The sequence below is a fragment of the Pan paniscus genome, chromosome 10, assembly GCF_029289425.2.
Source record: "Pan paniscus chromosome 10, NHGRI_mPanPan1-v2.0_pri, whole genome shotgun sequence".
NCBI classification, from domain to species: Eukaryota; Metazoa; Chordata; class Mammalia; order Primates; family Hominidae; genus Pan; species Pan paniscus.
The window spans coordinates 42,411,567-42,434,313 of record NC_073259.2 but is presented as its reverse complement, the minus strand read 5'-3'; the positions used below and the strand labels follow the sequence as shown (position 1 = coordinate 42,434,313).

The following is a 22,747-nucleotide window of genomic DNA, read 5'->3' as shown; positions in this document are numbered from 1 at the left end:
GAAAACCTATAGCCCACTTATCCATTTTGATGTATTTCAGTCATCATTCTGTTTTTTTATTGCTGTTTATTAATTCAGTATATTTCCAAACAGCATCTATAATCTAAGTATTTTTTACTATTTTTAATTTTGTTCTCAGACTATATCTTCAGTTTTCCTTAAACTGTTTCATGTGGAAACTTGGTAAACAGGTAGTTACAAGTACTAATATATTATGACAGTTTTAAATCTATTGTAAAAATAAGTCCTCTCCTCTAAAAACATAATATTCAATAAGAGTCTGTTGTTATATGGTTAGCCTAGAATGAAGGTATTGGTTTTGTCAAAACCAACATTCATGGGATTTGACTTTCATCCTGCATATCACCTCCTAATGCCTGCAGGATATGGAAGTCATCGGGAAGTGCAGGCACTCTGTCAGCAGAAAAATGGGAGATGGGTAACATAGGGAAGATGTCATTTTTACACACAATAAGCTACAAATCTAAAACATTTATTATGTCATTGATTATCCTATTGAAAAAAATTAAAAGGAAGCACCAAAGTCTCCAACAATAGGAAAATTCTTTGAGGATGTATTTACCCAATAGAATTTTATTCACTATTTATTTATTTATTTATTATTATTTATTTATTTGATAGGGCTTGCTGTGTCACCTGTGCTGGAGTGCAGTGGCATGATACACTGCCCTCCAGGTTGGCTCACTGCAACCTCTGCCTCCCGGGCTCAAGTGATTCTCTCACCTCAGCCTCCTGGTCCCTGGTACCATAGGCGCCCACCACCACGCCCAACTAATTTTTATATTTTTTGTAGAGATGGGTTTTCACCATGTTGTCCAGGCTGGTCTCAAACTCCTGGACTCAAGTGATCTGCCTGCCTCGACCACCAGAAGTTTTGGGATTACAGGAGTGAGCCATCATCCCCAGCCGCCAGTAGAATTTTATACAGGCAGTAAGAGTGAGAGTTGGGAGAACCGTGTAGCAACATGGATAGACTTAACGATAAGTGAAAAATCAGACCCAAGATATTATGTATTCTATGATTTTCCAACTCTGTCAAAATACCTGTGTATTTGAAAAAAAAAACAGAAAGAAAATACATGAAAATGATAGTTGTATGCAAGGTGGTGAGATTATAGATATTATTTCCTATATTTTGCACATTTTGGCAATATTGTATGCTTTTACACCTTGCGGCAAATGTCTGGGTTTGGTAAGATATAATGTCAAATTAGCATTAATACTTTATTTTTCTAATCATAACGCGAGTGATTTTTTTAAGCAAACATCACAAGTATTATATACATTCAAAATGACTGCTGACCCTTTGAAAGGAGTCGCCTGGTGTAGTATTGCCATTGCTTAGCATATTTTCTCAACTGCACTCTTGAAGAGTTTAAATTGAGTGGTTCTGGCAACAAAGATGGGAACTTTGGGGCTGGGGACTTCATTCAAGAGGAGAATAAGATTTTCCTGCATCAGGTGGGGTGCTCATGAGACATCCAGGTATTGATATCTTCAGATGCAGAATTTAACTAAGGTTAACTCTTGAGGTTTCTTGGACATGTTGTTTTCAAAAATAATGATAAAGGCATTCTCTTTCTACTATTTCTTTTTCTTACCCCCTGCATCCCCCTATTTAGGTTTTCACTGGAATTTTCACAGCGGAAATGTTCCTGAAGCTCATAGCCATGGATCCCTACTATTATTTCCAAGAAGGTTGGAACATTTTTGACGGATTTATTGTCTCCCTCAGTTTAATGGAACTGAGTCTAGCAGACGTGGAGGGGCTTTCAGTGCTGCGATCTTTCCGATTGGTATTCCATATTTCTCCAATTTCTTTTAACATTTCCTATCTTGCAGCTACTAGAAAGAGTTCTGCATAAATTAATTTGATGACTTAAAAAATATATTAGCTGTATTTTACTCCCAATTCCAGTTATTTGGCTTAGCTACTAAAATACTAAAAACTTTCCTAAAATACCTGATATGGAAGTTAGTTGTTAAAAATCAATAAGCAAACAGAAATCAATTTTAAGAAGCTCTTTAGAAAATGCTGCTTAATCTAAGAGATGTCTAAGATGATAAGTGAAAAATAAGACCCAAGACACTAGATGAAGAAAATGAACTCCCCCAAGGCCCAGTGTGAGGTCTAATTTGGGTTTGCTAGTGAATCTATTTTTTTAAATCTGAACGTCTCCTTGAAATGGCAAGAATTTCTCCTTGTTCAAAGATGACTTTCTTCATTTCTTCTGTCATGGTAGCGCTTCCAAAAAATGAGAATAAAATAAGGTTTTTAAATACAGATGGTTCCCAACTTATGATGGCTCAACTTACAATTTTTCAGCTTTACATTCTGCAAAAAAGCAGTGCACGTTCAGTAGAAACCATACTTTGAGTACCCACACAACCGTCCTGTTTTTCACTTTCAGTATAGTATTCAATAAATTACATGAGATATTCAATACTTTATTATAAAATGGGCTTTGTGTTAGATGATTTTGGCCAACTCTAGGCAAATGTAAGTGTTCAGAACATGTTTAAGGTAGGCTAGGCTAAGATGTGATGTTCAGTAGGTTACGTATATTAAATGCATTTTTACTTACAGCAGTTTCAACTTAAAATGGGTTTATTGGGACATAACCCCATCATAAGTCAAGGAGCATCTGTATTATATTGAAATTAGTTGTTGAACATTGGCTTTATTTTCTCTATCATTAGCTAAAAAGGAGTTTGTATTAATGTATTTGAAGAAGTTAGTGTTTAAGTTACTCTTAATGACTTAAAATGACTCTGAAAGAATAGTTAATGGTATCTTCAAAACAGCTGTCCGTAAACATAAGCGTAAGTGATATCTTGATTAACTCCTCGAGAAACTGAGTTATCCTGGGGGTATCCCACTCAGACAAAGGTCACTACTGCTTCCCTGGCATTAGAATTGGCTTGGGTTTTTCACTCCCTATTGGGAAAATAAGCACTTGGCAACTGAAAAGGTTTAAAGTTTCTTCATTGAGATATTCAGCAGTTCTAAGAAAGAACTGGAAAAAGTGAAACTATTTGTAAAACAGAGATTTCACTCAGTCAGAGTCACAAATAACTGCCAAATTTTTGAAACCTCTGTTTACTGTTTACTGGATCCTTTGGTTAGGATCCAGTCCACAGTGGACTTTTTTGAGAATAGTTATTACCTAGGTGACAAAAGAAAGGATTGAGAGTAGCCTTAGAACTTATATTCTTAATAAATTAAAAAACCACTCTGTTGAAAACAATATGAGTGGCCCAGATGTCTGCATATAGGGTAACACCTGGTAAATCTTGAACTCTCTGATAAGATAACTTTTCAATTAAAAAAAAGTTAAAATTGTGCTGTTGCCTTCTACCAAAATTCCTATTACATTCTATGTTAGTTATTTGTTAGCATATGACATCTAATGATGATCTCATAATTATAATTTTATTGGCCACACTGCCATAGCCTTTATGCATTATAATTCTCAGGCTGGGCCAGGCACAGTGGCTTACACCTGTAATCCCAGCACTTCAGGAGGCCAAGGCGGGCGCATCACTTGAGGTCAGGAATTTGAGACCAGCTTGGCCAACATAGTGAAACCCCATCTCTACTAAAAATACAAAAATTAGCCGGGCATGGTGGTGCACGCCTGTAATCCCAGCTACCTGGGAGGCTGAGGCAGGAGAATCACTTGAACCCAGGAGGCGGAGGTTGTAGTGAGCCAAGATCACGTTGCTGCACACCAGCCTGGGCGGCAGAGTGAGACTCTGTCTCAAAAATAAATAAATTAATTAATAAAAAATAATTAACACTCTGTTAGCCAAGATCTTGTTATTATTTATTACAGAATATAGATATTTCATGATTGACAGGTACTAAAAGTTCTGTCCTCTGAATAACAATATAGGCTCTTTTCTTTTTTTTTTTTTTCTTAGACATAGTCTCATTCTGCTGTCCAGGTTGAAGTGCAGTGGTGTGATCTCGGCTCACCTCAACCTCCACCTCCCAGGTTCAAGTGATTCTCATGCCTCAGCCTCCCAAGTAGCTGGGATTACAGGCCTGCACCACCACACTTGGCTAATTTTTGTATTTTTTATTAGAGACGGCATTTCACCATGTTGGCCAGGCTGGTCTCGAACTCCTGGCCTCAAGTCATCTGCCTACCTCAGCCTCCCAAATGCTAGGATTACAGGCATGAGCCACTGCACCTGGCCAGTATAGGCTCTTTTCATAAGATGACTGATGTATGTGGAACTGCCCCTGTTTGAGAGTTGTGCTTTTCCTCCAAGTTATTCCAAGCATATCACAACGGTTTTTTTTTAATCAGCCATTGATTATTTATTGGCAAGCAAAATAGGTATTTAGAATTTTTTAATGTTTGCTTTTTTAAGGAGATGGATTTTTTTTAAACTGTCCTTCCCATACTAGTCTTTTGGTTTCCTACAAATCACATTTTATTTCACTTGTCCTGTGAGAAGTCAAGGGAAAATTAGTAGGAAAGGGATATGTTCATATGTGGGTTTTCAAAAAGCAGACTGACTCAGATCTAAAGTAAGGGACTAAGGCAGTATTCCTGGTTTCTAGTTACAATTTTTTCAACTACTCTGAAATTAATCAGTTTTCCCTTATTTATGTCTCAGTTTCTCCCCATTTAGTCTGAGACACTGTTAGAAAGTCCTGGGAATTTTCCAAGGGTGCTCAATATATTTAATCTGATCTTCCTAATTTTATGTTTTTATTTTAGCCATGTGGTGAGAAAATTGATTGAGTATCATTTATTTTTTTGTTTGGGTTTTTTTTTTTTCCTTAGCTCCGAGTCTTCAAATTGGCCAAATCCTGGCCCACCCTGAACATGCTAATCAAGATTATTGGAAATTCAGTGGGTGCCCTGGGCAACCTGACACTGGTGCTGGCCATTATTGTCTTCATCTTTGCCGTGGTGGGGATGCAACTCTTTGGAAAAAGCTACAAAGAGTGTGTCTGCAAGATCAACCAGGACTGTGAACTCCCTCGCTGGCATATGCATGACTTTTTCCATTCCTTCCTCATTGTCTTTCGAGTGTTGTGCGGGGAGTGGATTGAGACCATGTGGGACTGCATGGAAGTGGCAGGCCAGGCCATGTGCCTCATTGTCTTTATGATGGTCATGGTGATTGGCAACTTGGTGGTTAGTACTAATTTGTAGATATTTTTGTTCTACACCCTGAATATTCTACCCCTGGCCCAGAAGCCCAAGTCCTTCTACTGCTTAGTCCTTCTACTACCCGTCATGTTTGTTGATTTTTATTCTTTCTTGGCCCAGAAACCCTAAGGTACAAATGAAGGAGAGGAGAGAGATACTTACAGAGTGCCTACTTAGTCATGACCCCCACAACTTGTCAACCCTTTTCCTAGAGTTAGGAAAGCAAACTCAGCAAAATTAAGTGACTTTCCCAAATAAATATAGGGCTTGTATTTGAACCTAGACTTTAAAGTCTGTGCCCGTTCGCCTACAGAAGCCTTCCTTTTTCTTAACCACAATTTCTCATCTTTGGTGCTATTGACATCTTGGGCTGGATAATTCTTTGTTGTGGGCTGTCGTGTGCATTGTAGGATTTAGCAGCATCCCTCCTGGCCTCTACCCACTAGATGCCAGTAGCATCCTGAGAGCGGTGACAACCAAAAATGTCTGCAGACATTGCCAGATGTCCCTGGGGGGCAAAATTGCCCTCCATTGAGAGCCACTGCTCTAAACCATCTTAGAGTTTTATTTAATTTATATAAATGACAAATCACTTTATTGCTTTACTTTGATCTGTCCACCTGCTCTCTTCTACCTCTGTCTTTAGAAGAGTCACCAACAGATCTAACACCTTGCTTCTTAAAGTGTGATCTGAGGACTAGCAGCAACAAGATCACTGGAGAGTGTGTTAGAAATGCAGAATTCTAGGCCCCAAATCAGAACTACTGAATCAGAATCTGCATTTTTAACAAGATCCTTGTGTGACTCAAAAGTACACTAAAGTTTGAGAAAGGACTATCTTACAGATCAGGCCCCTAATCCCACCTGCAAGGGTAGGGCAAAGAGGACTGGAAGAAAACAAGCTTATCTGTCCCTTAACATGCTCATCCACATTAGTTCTCTTCCTTTTTCTGCCACAGAGAAGCATGACAGTAAAAGGCTCCTACTCACCAGCCTCTGAACCAGCTACAGCTATTCTGTTCTTCCATTTGACCTACAAAAAAAATAGCTACTGTAATGTTTAATTCTTCCTGTTCTCCATTCCCAGCCACCTTTCCCTCAGTCCTAATCCCTCTAGTCTTCTCACTACTTCAGTGACTATAACAATGGCTTCCCGGTATGTAGCATGATCAACATTTTCAAGCCCTGACTTTGCCACCCTTTCTTCACTCTCCTGTTCTTATTTGTCTCAAAGACATCTCCCCATGGCTGTCTCCAGATACCTGAGCACTTGATAAAAATCAGCTGTTACCACTACCCCCTGATGACACTTTTCAGGTTCCCCTTTGCTCAGTAGTCCTTCTGCCCATCTAGTTTCTAGGATCCTATAACTTTGGAGTATTTTCTGTCTCTTTTCTCTCCACTCCCAGCAAATATCTGATGTGTCTTAAATGCATCTTTCTTCATAGTATTTCTGTGGATATCTTTCTTCATAGTATCTAAGATCTGCCCCTTCCTTTGCATTTCTATAATTCATTCAGTACTTTATAAAAATGTGGTCTCAAGACCACCTGCATCATAATTACACAAGTTTCACTCACAAAAAAAGGCCAAGTCCCAGGCTGTATACCAAATCTACTGAATCCAAATATCTTTAGAGTAGGCTAAGGAAATATTTTTAACAAACATCCACACCCCTCACTCCCTGAGATTCTAATGCATGCTAAGATTTGGGATTTCTGTAGCCTAATCCAGACCCTTATCAATTCATGCATGTAACAGCCTCCTAACTTCTGCCCTTCCCCTCTGTATGTAGTTAGTCTGAATGACTCTTTCAAATCTCTGTCATCATCTGTGACTCCTTTACTCAAGAACCAGTAGTGGATCTAATTAAATAAAATTCAGATCCCTCAGCCTGGCCTTCAAAGCCCTCTCCAACTCACCCGCATTTTACCAACCATATTCCTTTTTAACTCTACAAATGGTGCAGATAATCCGAACACTTATAGTTCATTTATTGTTTCCACCCTCCCACTCTGCACATGACTGTTATCTCCTCCTAAAATGTATGCCTTACTCTTCTTCCCAAGTATGACAAAGTAAGGACCAAGTGTAAATCAAGAAGTGAGCACCTCTCCCACTCCTAAAAAGTAAGTCTTAATAAAAATAAATTAATTAATCTTAATGTTCAATGTAGTAAAATAGGAGATTAAAACAAAAATAAATAAAGCTTGTATCTGATGGCTTGACATTTGGCTATGCAAAAAAATATAAAAGTCACCATCACTGTCTTGCTAAAGCGATTTTATTTTTATAAATGTTAGGAAAACAAAATTTGTTCTTAAAATATGATGACATGAAGTGTATTTCAGTTCTGCCTTCTTGGTTTTTTGTATGAAAGGATGGCACTTCAAGCCTAATTTTTTTTTCTGACGCGGGTCCTCTAAAACTCCGCTCATGAATATGTGGCATCTGTACACTTTGTGACCCTTCCCAGTAATGTATATTCACCTTTTTATTTTGGGGAAATGTCCTTCCAAAATGGATACAGCCTTTGTTTTTTCTGATTATAAGAGAAGTAATATATTTTCGGGTACATATATATGTATGTAAAACTATAAAAGACCCAAGAAAAGAGGTGCTAAACTCCTTGTATTACAACCAAAACCAAACACATTCCCACCTGGTAACATGAGCATTAAAATACTACATGGGCCAAACACAACACAACAGAGCCTCTTTGAGTCTGTCATGTGAAGTCCATTGGCTTCCAGTTTGCAACCCTGAGTTCGATGGATAACTTTTCTGCATTTGTTCCTTTTTTCCAATGCTACTGGCATAGGTGCTGAACCTGTTTCTGGCCTTGCTCCTGAGCTCCTTCAGTGCAGACAACCTGGCTGCCACAGATGACGATGGGGAAATGAACAACCTCCAGATCTCAGTGATCCGTATCAAGAAGGGTGTGGCCTGGACCAAACTAAAGGTGCACGCCTTCATGCAGGCCCACTTTAAGCAGCGTGAGGCCGATGAGGTAAAGCCTCTGGATGAGTTGTATGAAAAGAAGGCCAACTGTATCGCCAATCACACCGGTGCAGACATCCACCGGAATGGCGACTTCCAGAAGAATGGCAATGGCACAACCAGCGGCATTGGCAGCAGCGTGGAGAAGTACATCATTGATGAGGACCACATGTCCTTCATCAACAACCCCAACTTGACTGTGCGGGTACCCATTGCTGTGGGCGAGTCTGACTTTGAGAACCTCAACACAGAGGATGTTAGCAGCGAGTCGGATCCTGAAGGCAGCAAAGATGTAAGGTCCCAGCCTAGAAACAGCCTTGATCCTGCGTGAGAGCAAACAGGGTGCTGTCAGCCTTGGGGATTGGTTCAGCTATGGGCTTGGTAGAGAGATTCTGGAATAACCAATTTACTTGGAGAACTAATTCCACCCTCCCAGTATCATTCTAGGCCTTTCCTAAATGAGGTGGAATCCTAAGATGATCCTGGACCCACCTCTGTCACTTCTGGATCATCTGGGTCAGAGGCTGGGATAAGCCCTCGAGTACTTCCCTGCCATTCATCTGAGTTATAGCCCTGAAACCAACCTATAGCCGCATTTAGCTTTGGGTGGGTCATTGCCGTCTGTGAGTAGGTTTTGATGTTATATCCCATCTGGACAGAAGTTTTGGGGGCCCGTGGATATGGTTTGCTTATCGCGAGTTGTAGTAAGAATTCTAGAGAGGAGTCAGAGCTGGCCCCTCATCCCCACCAGAGGCAGAGTTCTCAGTGTGGAGTGGGCATGTTGCCTCAGAGCTGCCTGATCTCCCTTTTCCTTGCGTGTCTAGAAACTAGATGACACCAGCTCCTCTGAAGGAAGCACCATTGATATCAAACCAGAAGTAGAAGAGGTCCCTGTGGAACAGCCTGAGGAATACTTGGATCCAGATGCCTGCTTCACAGAAGGTGAAAGGGGACGAGGAGCGGATGGGCTTGGGACACTCGTGTTGCTCACAGACACAGTTGTGCCAGGGCTAGTGGTGGGTGAGGGGCAGCTCAGTGGCTATCTTCAAGAACTTTGCTCCCCACCCCACCATTTTGAAGGAAACTTAGATTGTTTCCCCTATTTGTATCTGACAAGTATATAACAAGTTTCTATTCTCACACTTTTCATCATCCATTTTCTCTTGGCATCAGCCCGAAAATTTCCATTAGAATGTCCTGTTCTGTCATGGCTGTGCCTGCCTCCTGACTACCCTTTTCTCCTCCCTCTCACTGCTTCTTTGTAGGACATCTTCTTGACTCCTGAGGGCCTTGCCCCATTAGCCTTTGCAGCATAGCCCCAGCCCTGCCACCCTCTCCATTTCTGAATCAGACATTCTGATTCAGCCACTGTCCTCCTGGCTGTGTGGTGGGGCAGCACCTGGCGGGGCCTGGGAGATGGAGGAGAGGGCAGGTCTGGGCGGGGCACGTTTCCACGGTCTGACCCGCCTCTCCCGCTGGTGCCAGGTTGTGTCCAGCGGTTCAAGTGCTGCCAGGTCAACATCGAGGAAGGGCTAGGCAAGTCTTGGTGGATCCTGCGGAAAACCTGCTTCCTCATCGTGGAGCACAACTGGTTTGAGACCTTCATCATCTTCATGATTCTGCTGAGCAGTGGCGCCCTGGTGAGGTCCAGGGGAGAGTGTGAGGAGGGATTGGCTGGGGAAGGGTGTAGAGAAGCCAGTGGGAAAAGGCTGAGGCCAAAGCCCAGTGGCTCTGAAAACAGATTGGCTGTGGTCCCAAGAAGAATGATCTGTTAAAGTGCTTTAGGCTGCTACTTTGAGCCTGTGGGATTAGAATCCATACTTGTTCACATTGTGATCCTCTTAGCACTATTCCTCTCATGTGTCCCCACTGCCTGGTTTACCCCATCCTTAGCAGCCCCTAAAATGAACTTCCCTCTCTTACCTAATACCCCAAATCTCTTGTTCTTTGCTTTTCAGTTACCCAGGATGGGAGGGAGGTGTTATTCCTCCACTTACTGTCCCTTCACAGCCTACTGGATTTAGAGAACCCATGGCATTAGCAAATGTTTAGAGTCAGATCTCTGGTACAAAGGTTATTTATATTCACATTGTCCTAAGTACTTATTAATCAGTGAAACATACAAGGCCCTGAACACACAGGCTCCTCCACTGCTGAGACTAATTATCTTGGCATTTGCTTTTATTTTTAGCTGGGTTATAACTGAGGAGACCTGGACAGGGTGTGGTGTGAGGGAGTTGCTTGCTGGTTGAATAGTTTTGAGGACTGCAGGGACTAGAGACAGTACACACTTTCCTTAAGGGAAAGGTGAAGAATGCATAATGTTGAAGTATATTTAAAGAAGGTGGGCACATTCATGTAGGTGTGGAATCAAAGCTTAATCTGGAAGCAAAAAAAAAAACATAGCAAGGGAGAAACCCCAAATTCAGTGTTAAAGATTTTGACAGTGACTTGGGAAGTTTCACTGACTTGTGAGGCAGGAGAATAAGAAAAGCTGAGAGAGGCAGCAGTGTGTATTAAAGACAAGCCCAAGGGTGAAGAAGACAGCTTTCATGAAAAGGACCATGGGAAGTAAGGGGAAGGTTTACACAGGAAGGTGTCAGGATTAAAGTAGGAGGCAAAAAAGATGGCTTGGTAGCCACTGATCTGAGTGAAGGGGAGCCAGACCACCCCGCCTGCCCCTGGGCCATTTGTTGCATCAACGAGCATTCACACAACACTTCCTGAGGTGCCGCAGAGGCACCCAAAATGACAGCATGGTCTCTGCCCTTAAGAAAAGAGGGGATCAGACTAAGCCGAGTGATTGGAGAAAGGCGTTTTATTATTGCTGTCATTGTTATTCTTCAAATCTAGTAAACAAAAATCTAAACAGTATGACCCATCATTTGGCTCTTCTCTTTCCCATCTCTACAAAAAAGAATAAAGCAGTAGTGAACTAAAGGTTTTGAACTTTCTTTACTGCTCACCTTTGACAGTTTTTATTTGTCTTAATGATTAAGCAAAGGATATTTGGTTCAGTACCTGCAGACCCTGTGCAACAGTAGGCATGAGATTTAAGAATAACAAAGTGGCCCAGTCCGGTGGCTCACGCCTTAATCCCAGCACTGTGGGAGGCCAAGACGTGCGGATCACCTGAGGTTGGGAGTTCGAGACCAGCCTGACCAATATGGAGAAACCACGTCTCTAGTAAAAATACAAAATTAGCCGGGCATGGTGGTGCATGCCTGTAATCCCAGCTACTCAGGAGGCTGAGGCAGGAGAATTGCTTGAACCTGGGAGGCGGAGGTTGCAGTGTGCCGAGATTGCACCATTGCACTCCAGCCTGGGCAACAAGAGCGAAACTCCATCTCAAAAAAAAAAAAATAACAAAATGAAGCCACAGCTAAAATGTCCAAGAAGAAACTAGAACGTGGTTACAATGGTACTAAAGAGGGTGGGGATTAGGGCCCTCAGTGACATGAGATCAGTCTTGGGCATCTCACATACCTTGGATTATAGAAGGGATTTCCAACAGATGGGGTTAAGGGGAAACCTGACATGGAAGCTGTTGCCTTTTTGATTGAGCAAAGGGGATTTATTTGCACCGAGACCCTGAGTAGGACTGTGGAACCCATGACCCCTGTCCCCCAACTGCCTGTTGATGAAAGTGGAGCCGGGCACGGTAGCTCACACCTGTAATCCCAGCACTTTGGGAGGCTGAGGCGGGCGAATCACGAAGTCAGGAGATTGAGACCATCCTGGCTAACACGGTGAAACCCCGTCTCTACTGAAAATACAAAAAAATTAGCCGGGTGTGGTGGCATGTGCCTGTAGTCCCAGCTACTCGGAAGGCTGAGGCAGGAGAATGGCGTGAACCCGGGAGGTGGAGGTTGCAGTGAGCTGAGATCGCACCACTGCACTCCATCCTGGGCAACTGAGCGAGACTCCGTCTCCAAAAAAAAAAACAGAGAGAAAGTGGAGCACCTGATATCCATGTGCCTCCATTTTGGAAGGTGACGCTGCAGACAACCCAATTCTATTCTTCTGGAGCTGTTCAGAGCAGGCACTTCCCATTGTATCACAGAGGACTTCCTCCCCACCTCCACAGGTTTTCCTATGCTTTAGGAATTCCCTCCTCTTGGCACCATACCTGTATAGTCCACCACTCTGCAGATGGGAATGCTCACACCACCATATAAGGGATTATCCCATTCATGAATGCCAAAGAAATAAAATAGTGATAAGATTTTCTTCACCTGAGTATCTCCCACCTGTATGACCCTCCACCCATACTGTGGTGTCAAGGAACTAAAAGGAGGAAAGATTTTGTCATTTCTTTTATATATAGTATTGGTGAGGATGTGGAGAAATTGGAACACTCATATGCTTCTGGTAGGAATGTGAAATGATGCAACCACTTTGGAAAACAGTTTGGCAGTTCCTCAAAAAATTAAACAGTTACCATATGACTCAGCAATTCCATTCCTGGGCATATGCCCTAGAGAATGAAAGCATGTCTACCTAAAAACCCATACACAGATGTTCACAGCAGCATTGTTCACAATAGAAACAACACACATGTCCATCAACTGATGAAGGATAAACAGAATGTGGTATATCCATATATTGGACTATTACTCAGCCGTAAGAAGGAAAATCTAGAGAGAGAAAGTAGGTGAGTGGCTGCCTAGGGCTAGGGGGTTGGGGGTTTAGGGGGTGATAGCTAAAAGGTGTGGGGGTTCTTTTGGAGGTAATGAAAATGTTCTAAAATTGATTGTGGTGATGGATGCACAACTCTGAATATGCTAAAAGCCATTTTAAATGGCTGAATTTTATGATGTGTGGATTGTATCTCAATAAACCTATTAAAACATAAAAAGCCTGTGTAGTGGGGGAGTAAAGCGAAGGAGACAGGGAGCTGATGACAGGCCAGCCCAGGTGGGATGGCTCCCTGAGGATAGCAGTGCTCCCTGTGGCCTGCTTGCCTTTAGGCACTGTCATAGGTAGCTGCTGCCTCTCTTTTAGGCCTTCGAGGACATCTACATTGAGCAGAGAAAGACCATCCGCACCATCCTGGAATATGCTGACAAAGTCTTCACCTATATCTTCATCCTGGAGATGTTGCTCAAGTGGACAGCCTATGGCTTCGTCAAGTTCTTCACCAACGCCTGGTGTTGGCTGGACTTCCTCATTGTGGCTGTAGGTGTCTTGCTTTCTGTTTCCCACCCCTTCCAGCAGGAACACAGAAACAGGGGTCTCTCTTTTTCTAATGGCAGTAGCTGCCCTGGGCCCAGGTTATAGATCAAGATGTAGATGTAGGTGTGGGTAAAGTTCCTTTCATAGCACTGAGATCTTCATTTTAGGAAGAGGAACTCTGAAGTCCCTGCATTTGCTCCAGGGCGACTAACCAACCAACTCTTTAGTCTGGTGGGTTTGGCTTAACTTAGATTCAGAGATTAGGAGAAGTGGAATCACTGGTCTCAAAGGCCCTTGTTATTAGGCTGGGGACAGGAAAGTTCTTGCCCCAGGCCAGCAGGATGTCTTCTTTTTGTGGCTGGGAGAAGGGGTGAGAGAATGAGATGGGGGCTGCTGGTACGAAGTTGGTGGTGGGATCTGTGGTCTCTCCTGCTGACCATTCCCATGAACACTTCCATCCAACTCAAGTCTTGATACCAGACTCATCCAAACAAGTCTGTTTATTAGGTGAGGGGAGTTCATACTGAAATAAAATACCCCCTTCTTCCCACACGTTGCCATTCTACAGTGATCATGAAACTTGAGAAATCCTTTTTTCCTCCAGGTTCCAAGACTATCTCCGAGGTTTGCTGGCCATGACCTCCTGTGTTTTTTCCAGGTTGGAAGTGACATCCTCTCTTTCTCACCCCACCATCACTTGTCCCTTGTCAGCTTTACTAAGGATGATGACTGTTCTCTTATTCTATGTAATAACTAAAGCTTCTTTCTTTCAGCCAAGTCAGCATTTTAAAGAAAGGATGAATGGGATTTGTAGGACCAGGGCCTGTGGAAAATTTACTTCCTTCTGAGGGCTGTTAAGTGCCAAGAAAGTAGAACGGTGGAGACTAGACTGGTCATGTAGAATGCAGGTTTCATTGGCTGCATGGTGAACTACCTGTAGAGTACCTCTGGGATCCAGGATAGAGCAGCATAGAAATCTCTCTGATGGCAGGTGCCCAACACTGAGCCATGATTTCTGCTCTATAAATGGATTTCTTTTCCAATACATTGTCTGCAATTTCCATGGTTAATGACCCCCTTCCCAGAACTGTCACTGTGCCCTCAGTTGCATCCCCATTTCAAAAAGCCAGCCTTTGGGAAATGCCTAAATGAGGTGAGGACCCCAGCCCTAGAGGGTATCAACGTGAGACCCTCGCAGCGAGAGATGTTAGCATCCCTCCAGCAACTGTTGATACCATCCTGTGGTGGAAGGACCTGTACCCCCCACAGACAGAAAGCTGGAGCTCTAAGACTTAAAGAATGGGATTGAGATAAGACCCAGAGAGCCAAAGTGAGACTGGGCCAGTTCTCTTTCTGGAGAAAGGGCAAGTGCCATAGAGTCTTCATTTCACAATAGCTCCTCAGGACTACCTGGTGTCAGGTGGGACACCTGAACTCAAACTGGTACTCCCAGCTGCCTGGGGAGGCTGTGATTTGAAACAGAGCTTCCCCACCATGACCTACCCTCACCAGAACACATTCTTCTCTTTTCCCTAGGGTGAGCTACCCAGAATTTGAGGATATTGATCAGGTATCCCACATGCCCCTGCTAAACAAATAAGCTGCTAAAGCACTAACAGTCCTACACATTAGCATTTATTTATTTTTTGAGATGAGGTCTTACTCTGTCACCCAGCCTCAAGTACAGTGGCGCCATCTCTGCTCACTGCAGCCTCTGCCTCCTGGGCTCACACGATCCTTGCACCTCAGCCTCCCGAGTAGCTGGGGCTGCAGGCACACACCACCATGCCTGGCTAAGTTTTGTATCTTGGGTAGAGATGGAGTTTCACCATGTTGCCCAGGCTGGTCTGGAACTCCTTGGCCTCCCAAAGTGTTGGGTTTATAGACATGAGCCACTGTGCCAAGCCAGCATTTATTTCACAAACTTTTTTTATGACTATACGCGAGGTGGAAGGGGGTAAAGAGCATAGGACAGGCATGCAGCCAACTGACACTAATTCATAAGCTCCTCTAGCTTTTGGGGGTTGCTTGATCATTACATTACTGTGGTGCCCAACTGGCTCCTGTGAAGACCTCTGTGCCAGTTACTAGTAAATAATATAGTTGAATGCCATTATCTGTGTAGAATTGCTCCAGAAGCAATAAGGAGAAACAGAGGTTATCCTTGTTGCAAGCATGTTCCCAGCCCCTGGGGAGCTTACACTAGCTTCCATAGCAACTATGGCCTGATTCCAGGTTTGTGCTAGGTGGGGGGACATTCCCAGGCCATCACAGTGGCTCCAATCGCTGCCACTTTTGAATTGTGGATGAACAATTAGTCTTGGACTGTCACCTGAACAGTTGGAACTGCTGGACTTTTTGGTGTCCATTTGAGTAAAGTGTCTGATTTCTTTGGCATTTTAGAACACCCAGAAGGTTAGGTCCTAACTTAGCACCATCCACTGGTGACTTGATGTCTGAGTCTGTTACTCATCGCATTTGTTTCCCTAATTGATTTTCATTCTTCCTTGTTGCCTCTTAAAGCTGTGAGTACTTTTCAGAGTCATGGGATTATCCAGATGACTTCCAAGGTTAATTCCTTTTATTTATAAGCCGTATGAGTTCCCAAACAAGGAAAACATTCTGTTTTGCTCAGGTCCTTGGCTGCATTGGAGATTGTGTCCTGTAAAAGAATTTTGGCATCTTTTCCCCAGGACGTTTATCCCACTGTATGTGGAGATCAGCAAGCCTGTCAGTTCCGGAGGTGGGGACTTGCAGAGACTACTTGCCTTGGCCTGAATTCAGACTGCTGAAAACATTCCCCGTTTGAAAATATTCACATCATTTTGGAAAAATCACCTAATGTCTTTCCCCCTTTTTTTCCAGCCTGCAACCATAGATGCCCTGAATTTATTTATTTTTTTTCATTTTTAAAATTTTTTTAGGTAGGTCTCACCCTGCTGCCCAGGCTGGAGTGCAGTGGCACAATCATGGCTCACTGCAGCCTCCAAGTCCTGGGCTCAAGCAGCCTTCTCACCTCAGCCTCCTGAGTAGCTGGGACTACAGACACGTGCTAAGGCACCCGGCTTGATGCCCTGAATTTGATGTCTCCTCAATTCCTTTTTTTTGTTGTTTGTTTGTTTGTTTTAGGTTTGATTCTTTCCTTAAAGAATACTTTAAGCAATGTTAGGATTATCTCCAGGAGGGGCTTAACAGAGACTCAGAGGATTATAAGAGAGCCCTCAACTACTAAAGAATAACCCAGATAAGACCCTTATTGATCCTGTCCTGGGCCAGATTAATCAGCTGAGTAACAGCTTATCTCCCAGCAACGTTTAGAGCCAGCCACTGAATTGGCCTTTAGACCTCCTCCTTCATTCTCCACACTGTGGGCCTATTTGTTATCAGATAAGTCACCCACCCTGAAGAGCTGGGATCTTCTTACCTTATATGGTGCCTATAGCCACTCAAAGCTTAGTTTCTTGCAATCTTTACCTGACAAAGTTTCGTAAGATGAAGCTGACCCAGGGGACTGTTGAGTCCAGGTACTTGGTTGAGAAAGAATAGCTTCCCTTCAGATATACTTATTAAGGCCTCATGAAGAATCTGGCAACTTTCAATTCTTTTGGAGTTAAGAGTTGGCTGCACTTGGCAATAATAGGGAAGTAGATACCTCCATATAAATTCTTATTGATAATGATGGATGGATGGAGAGAAAGGGATTAGTTGGTGCTACTATGTTCTAGGTAGGGCTTTTGTGGACCATAGTTTAGGCAGACATTGAACTCTGGACCATCTGCCTTTTCATGAAAATTAGGGTAGCCTAATAGGGCAACATTTACTTCCAGATTTGCTTTGGACATTGCCCAGGGCTTCAGAGAAGATAACTACACTGGTGGATTATGAGCACATGCATAGATCAAGGTCCATACCCCTTTTTATTTTATTTATTTATTTATTTATTTGAGATGGAGTTTCTCTCTTTTTGTCCACGTTGGAGTGCAATGGCACCATCTCCACTCACTGCAACCTCTGCCTCCCGGGTTCAAGCAATTCTCCTGCCTCAGCCTTCCAAGCAGCTGGGATTACAGGCATGCACCACCACGCCCAGCTAATTTATTTTTGTATTTTTAGTAGAGACGGGGTTTCACCATGTTGGCCAGGCTGGTCTCGAACTTCTGACCTCAGGTGATCCACCCACCTCGGCCACAACACCTGGCCATACCTGTTTTTAAATCGAAACCTTTAAACCTGCTCATCCTGACCCTTGCTAGGTCATACACCTTCCGCTTCTACCCCCTGCCAGTCATGCTGCTTAATTATAAATGTCTTCATTTTTTTAAAAATTGTGTGTGTGCAATTCACAGACACAGGATCAAAGAATTAAAGACCTAGGATAGAGATAAAAAGCAGCAAATGAAACTAATTTGTAGATTGTTTCTTTTTTTTTCCTCTCTAAATTTTCTTAAAAATATCATCGATTTAAGTAAGCTAAGCTGATCTGCAACCACCACTTCCCAGTAGGAAGAATTTAAGAGCTGTTGATGGAAATATCTTAACCTATCCTAGAATTTGTGTTGTAAGAAACCCAGAACCCAGCCAGGCATGGTGGCTCAAGCCTGTAATCCCAGCACTTTGGGAGGCCAAGGCAGGCGAATCACCTGAGGTCAGGAGTTTGAGACCAGCCTGGACAACACAGTGAAACCCCATCTCTACTAAAAATACAAAATTAGCCGGGCATGATGGCACATGCCTGTAATCTAAGCTACTCACCCAGGAGGCTAAGGCAGGGAGAATTGCTTGAACCCAGGAGGTGGAGGTTGCAGTGAGCCAAGATTGTGCCATTGCACTCCAGCCTGAGCGACAGAGTGAGACTTTGTCTCAAAAACAAAAAAAAAAAAATAGAAACCCAGACCCCAAACATTCTGGAGTTTACTAACTAAAGGTATTTTTAGGTCTGCTCTCCCCTGAAGAATTCTGTAACTCTCAGCTCAGGCCCAGGAAGGCATAAATGTAGTTAGCATGGTGTTGAGAAAGCATCGTGGTAACTGCTCTGAGAGCTCTGGTAGAACAAGGTAAGTTTGCCTCTGGCAGAGGAGGAAAGTGTTTGACCATACGTCTAAGCCTGGAGGTCTGCAGGCTTCTTCCCCCTGGTACGGCAACATATTCAACTCTGGATTGTCCAGATAGTCCTGTTGGAATGTTGTTGTGTAACCTGCCCACTGGGGACGTGACCTGTCTGTGGAAGAAAAAGCATTGGCCTGGGAGTCAGGCAGTGGAGGTCTTTAATCTTGGCTGCAGAACTGCCAGTGTAACCCTGGGCAAATTCTTGTGTACGGGTCTCAATTTCCTCATCTATCAAATTTTTTTTTCCAATAATTCTTCCAACTGTTATTCTGATGATAAAAGTTATAGAAGATTGACATGGAAATGACAGACCTGAGGATAATTCATTTTGGACTGTTCTGGAAGGAAAGAATGAGAATTATAAGGAAAAGTGTGGATTCAGTTGTCCAGACTCACCCAAGTTCTTGTGGCCATGGAGGGGTCCTGGTTATAGTTAAAAGTCAGAAGGTTATTATAGTTAAAAGTGAGAGATAGAAGGATGTATTTAAAAGATAGAGATAGAACTCACTTAAGCGAGTTCTCATGGAGCCACAGTTCTTCTTGGGAACTGCAAGTCAGCCATGGTACTTATTGAACGTTTTCATTGTTGTTAATGTCGTGACGCATCAGATTCTCAAACAAATGGTTTTTTGTCAACCAGGAGTAAGAGAGCTTGTCCCTCTTGGAAAGCCAATGGTGAATGAGCTGAGGAGGGGGCAGCTTGTGTGGAGTATGTGTATTTATCTGTATTCTTTTCCATAGGTACCATTAAATTTGTCTGGCTTAATTTAATGGGGACTTCTGGGACCTGCAGAGACTGTAAAGGGCGAGGGTAAGGCTCTTGTCGTCTGTTCAGGCTCCTCTCCTTCCAGTGGAACTTCCTCACTCTCTCCCTCTCCCGTCAGCCTCTCCCCTTTTCCAACTTGTGTGTATGTTCTACCGCCTTCTCGATTTTCTCTTCCCTATTGTTTTTTCTTCTGCCTCTCAACCACCTTTCCTTCCAGGTCGTTTGAGTCAAGTTGAAATAGGCAGCTGGTGTTACCCACTTCCTCTACCTGGGGGGCCCAATCTGTGTCTTCAGTGCTAGGGGCTTTATTCTAACACTCTGGAACCTCTGTTTTCTTTTTTTTTTTTTTTTTTTTTTTTTGGTTACCTTTTTTGTTTTTGTTTTTCTCTTCTGTTTCTGTGTAGGTCTCTTTAGTCAGCCTTATAGCTAATGCCCTGGGCTACTCGGAACTAGGTGCCATAAAGTCCCTTAGGACCCTAAGAGCTTTGAGACCCTTAAGAGCCTTATCACGATTTGAAGGGATGAGGGTAAGATACTAAGAGCAGCTGATCCTTCTGCATGCCAGTGGAAACTGTTTAAGCATGCTAGAACTGATCACATGGTGGAAAGATCATTCAAACACGAATTCTGTGATGCAGCTGCTGATTTGATCCTCCACTCTCTCCCCCACACCTGCCCCGTGCAAAGGGGAATTGCGTTAAGCTGCCTCATCACATTAATATTGGCCCCACCCCCAACAACATGCCATCGCAGAACATGTTAACATTGGCTATTCTCATTTGGCCTGGCTTACCTGTAGCACTCGGGGCGGCTTTCTGGGCTGTTGATTTAATAGGGAGAATCACCAGGTGCAAAGAAGGGGAATTGTAACCCACAGACCCACTGAAAAGCACAAGCTTCAGGCAGGGAGAGTGCTGTGTAGGGGCATCAGCCAGGTGGGGACTGTGGCCTTGGGGTCACTGAGAAAGCAGCTGAGAATGGGCTTGAAGATATGACGGCAGGCCTGGAATTGGGGATGGAGCAGAATTTGGCATGGCCCTGGGAGAAGAAATGCTTTTCTTTCTATTCAGATTCCTCTTATTGCACCTTGTTGTTCTCAGCCCAGTCCCAAATGGACTGGAAGCCTCTGTCTGATAGCAAAGCTTTTTTCCTCACCCCCAACCCCTCTGCCCATGCTGTATGGTCCCCTAACACTGTCAAAATGACAACCACGTATGATGCTAGATGACTGAATATCAGCTAGTTCTCCTGAAATTTCTTGATACCTCCTATTCCTGCTTTGGTGATACTCCACCCAAAACAATACAAGGTGTTGTCACCCTACCAACTTAGAAACAAGGTGCCTTCTTGGTGCCATTTTCTTGTCTCTTTTGGTTTAAACAATTGTGCGTGTGCGTGCGTGCACGTGCACGCACGCGCACACACACACACTAAAAAGTCAATTTCTTAAAATCAAAGGGGCAACTGGCTTTGGTGGTAATAGTTGTCCTGTGGTGATCAGAGAGAGGTCTGTTATACTTAACGAGACCAAGAAAACTCGCTTCAATTCAGATGTTGAATACATGCAGGAGAGCAAACCAGAGGATATATTTTTAAATGTGCAAACGTCAGAATGTAAGAATAAAAATTAAACTGTTACGATAGTCTACGTGAAGCAAGACCGATTGGAAAAACTAGATACCAGGACAGTGCTGCTACATTCATTCCTCATCTGTGATCCCTGGCTGTTACTCCATGAAGCCACCCACAGTTGTATAGGAAGATGAAAACTTAATTGGGACTTGGGAATTTTATTATGTTAATTTATCCAGACAAATGCTTTTTGCAACAAATTCATGTTTCTTCTGTAGCACAGTCACAGTTTGGTGTACTAAATGTAAGCTTTCTGCAACTCTCCTGAAACCATCTGCAGGAAGGGCAGTTCCACAGTAGTGTAAATTTATTTTAATTTTTCAAAAAACTTGGGATTTTAAGACTCTGTCCCACAGATAAGAGAGGTTTTAGAATGTGTGCAATAAGGTCATTGCTATGCTCAGGCTAAATTTAGGAAGAGAGTTTATTACACAAGATTCAGTGGTTTAGACAGCCACGGTGAGATTGAAAATGTGGTTAAAATGTTCTTCTCTGCTCCCTGCACCTTTGCATGTTTTCCAGAGGGAGCTAATAAAATGTTTTAATAAACTATACTGGTTTTGTTATAAAGTTCATAATCCACTTTGGTGACTGAAAAACTGAGGACAAGATGCAACCAAAAAAGTCCACTGAAGACAGTACTTGTCCTGAGCTCCTCCGCATCCCCTTACGGTGATCCCTGATCTTCCAAAAAGAGATTGGTAATACCTGAAGAAATCCCCCCATCCCCCTACAAAAGAAATACCCATCTGACCCATCTGACACTTGTTACTAACTATTTCCATCTAGATGCTCATTACTGTTAGTCCTGTCCAGGTAGACAGAAGCAGTCCTCATGGCCGCTGAGGCCAGTTTGCTCATGAGGCAGTTATTTGAATAACCTGGATGCAGGAGCCGTTTTGGGAGCCACACCTCTTCCCTTTAGCTGCCCCTTCTTTCTGTACCTTTCCTGGACCCTCAGTTTCCAGTCCCCTAAAAACTTTCATTTGTCAACTTGAAAGTAGTTTAGGAGCTTGGAGGTCCCGAATGAATAATCAAAACAGTAGATAATTTTATTTGAAAAGCATTATGATGTTTTATTTGAAAAGCGTCTACATCAAGATTTTTTTCGGTAAGATAATATGGTCAAGAACAAGTTTGAACCCAAAGCTGGAATTTAAAACAATAAATGCATTAAGGGAAGCTTTGGAATAAGAGTGCCACCTCATTTGATTGACTCCAGCCAACTAACAGACAGTATTGACCATGGCTGGTTGGGCAGGTGAAAAGGGATCAGGGATCCATTCCTGCCCTGTGGGTTTCCTAGCCCTTCTGTGGGAGAGTAACTGCAAGAAGAAAAGATTGGATTTGGCTAAGCGTATAGTAAGTCCCCCAGTAATAAACAGAATTAGGTACACATGTTTTATTTAAATGTTGTTTTTCTATGGGGCATTTTTTTTTTATTCTTTGGTTTTGGTTCTTCTATATGCCAACACTTGAGAGATTACCTTTAGAATATTTTAAATAAGAAATCTTCATAAACTGAACACCATCCATGCAGATGGGCTCAACTGTCACTGTGCTGCTCCAATTACAGACTCAGAGCTTCACTTGAGAGGGAGCATATGACCCAAGCCTGTCCTGGGGCACCGACTTCAGTCTCCTCTTCTTCCTCAAACCAAAGACCAGGAAAACTGAAGCACTTGTGCTATAGGCAAAGGAATACTTAATGTAGTTCTTTGCTTTTCTCTCCTCCATAGTAATCTTCATTTAAAGATTTCGCTGTGCTGTTAAATTTTCGAGGGTATATAATATTAGTGCCATGAAACATGCATGCATTTTTGTTGATTGTCAGTACATAGTTGTCCATTAAAGCCATGTTCCCTCTGCCAGATAT

The 22,747-nt window shown here is 42.9% G+C and overlaps 1 protein-coding gene across 6 annotated transcripts in view; it reads left to right on the top strand.

Moving 5' to 3' along the window:
- SCN8A (sodium voltage-gated channel alpha subunit 8) overlaps positions 1–22,747 on the top strand; it is a 218,864-nt gene that overhangs the window by 170,177 nt on the left and 25,940 nt on the right. For 4 of the 6 annotated variants that reach the window (XM_055095641.2, XM_055095640.1, XM_055095638.2 and 1 more), the window contains exons 15-21: positions 1,644–1,817; positions 4,821–5,177; positions 8,014–8,484; positions 9,017–9,134; positions 9,678–9,832; positions 13,197–13,370; positions 19,644–19,766. In XM_055095641.2, the coding sequence (XP_054951616.1) occupies positions 1,644–1,817; positions 4,821–5,177; positions 8,014–8,484; positions 9,017–9,134; positions 9,678–9,832; positions 13,197–13,370; positions 19,644–19,766 (1,572 nt within the window). The remainder of the gene's footprint in view (positions 1–1,643; positions 1,818–4,820; positions 5,178–8,013; positions 8,485–9,016; positions 9,135–9,677; positions 9,833–13,196; positions 13,371–19,643; positions 19,767–22,747) is intronic. The other 2 variants (XM_055095643.2, XM_055095642.2) reach the window with 1 other exon arrangement.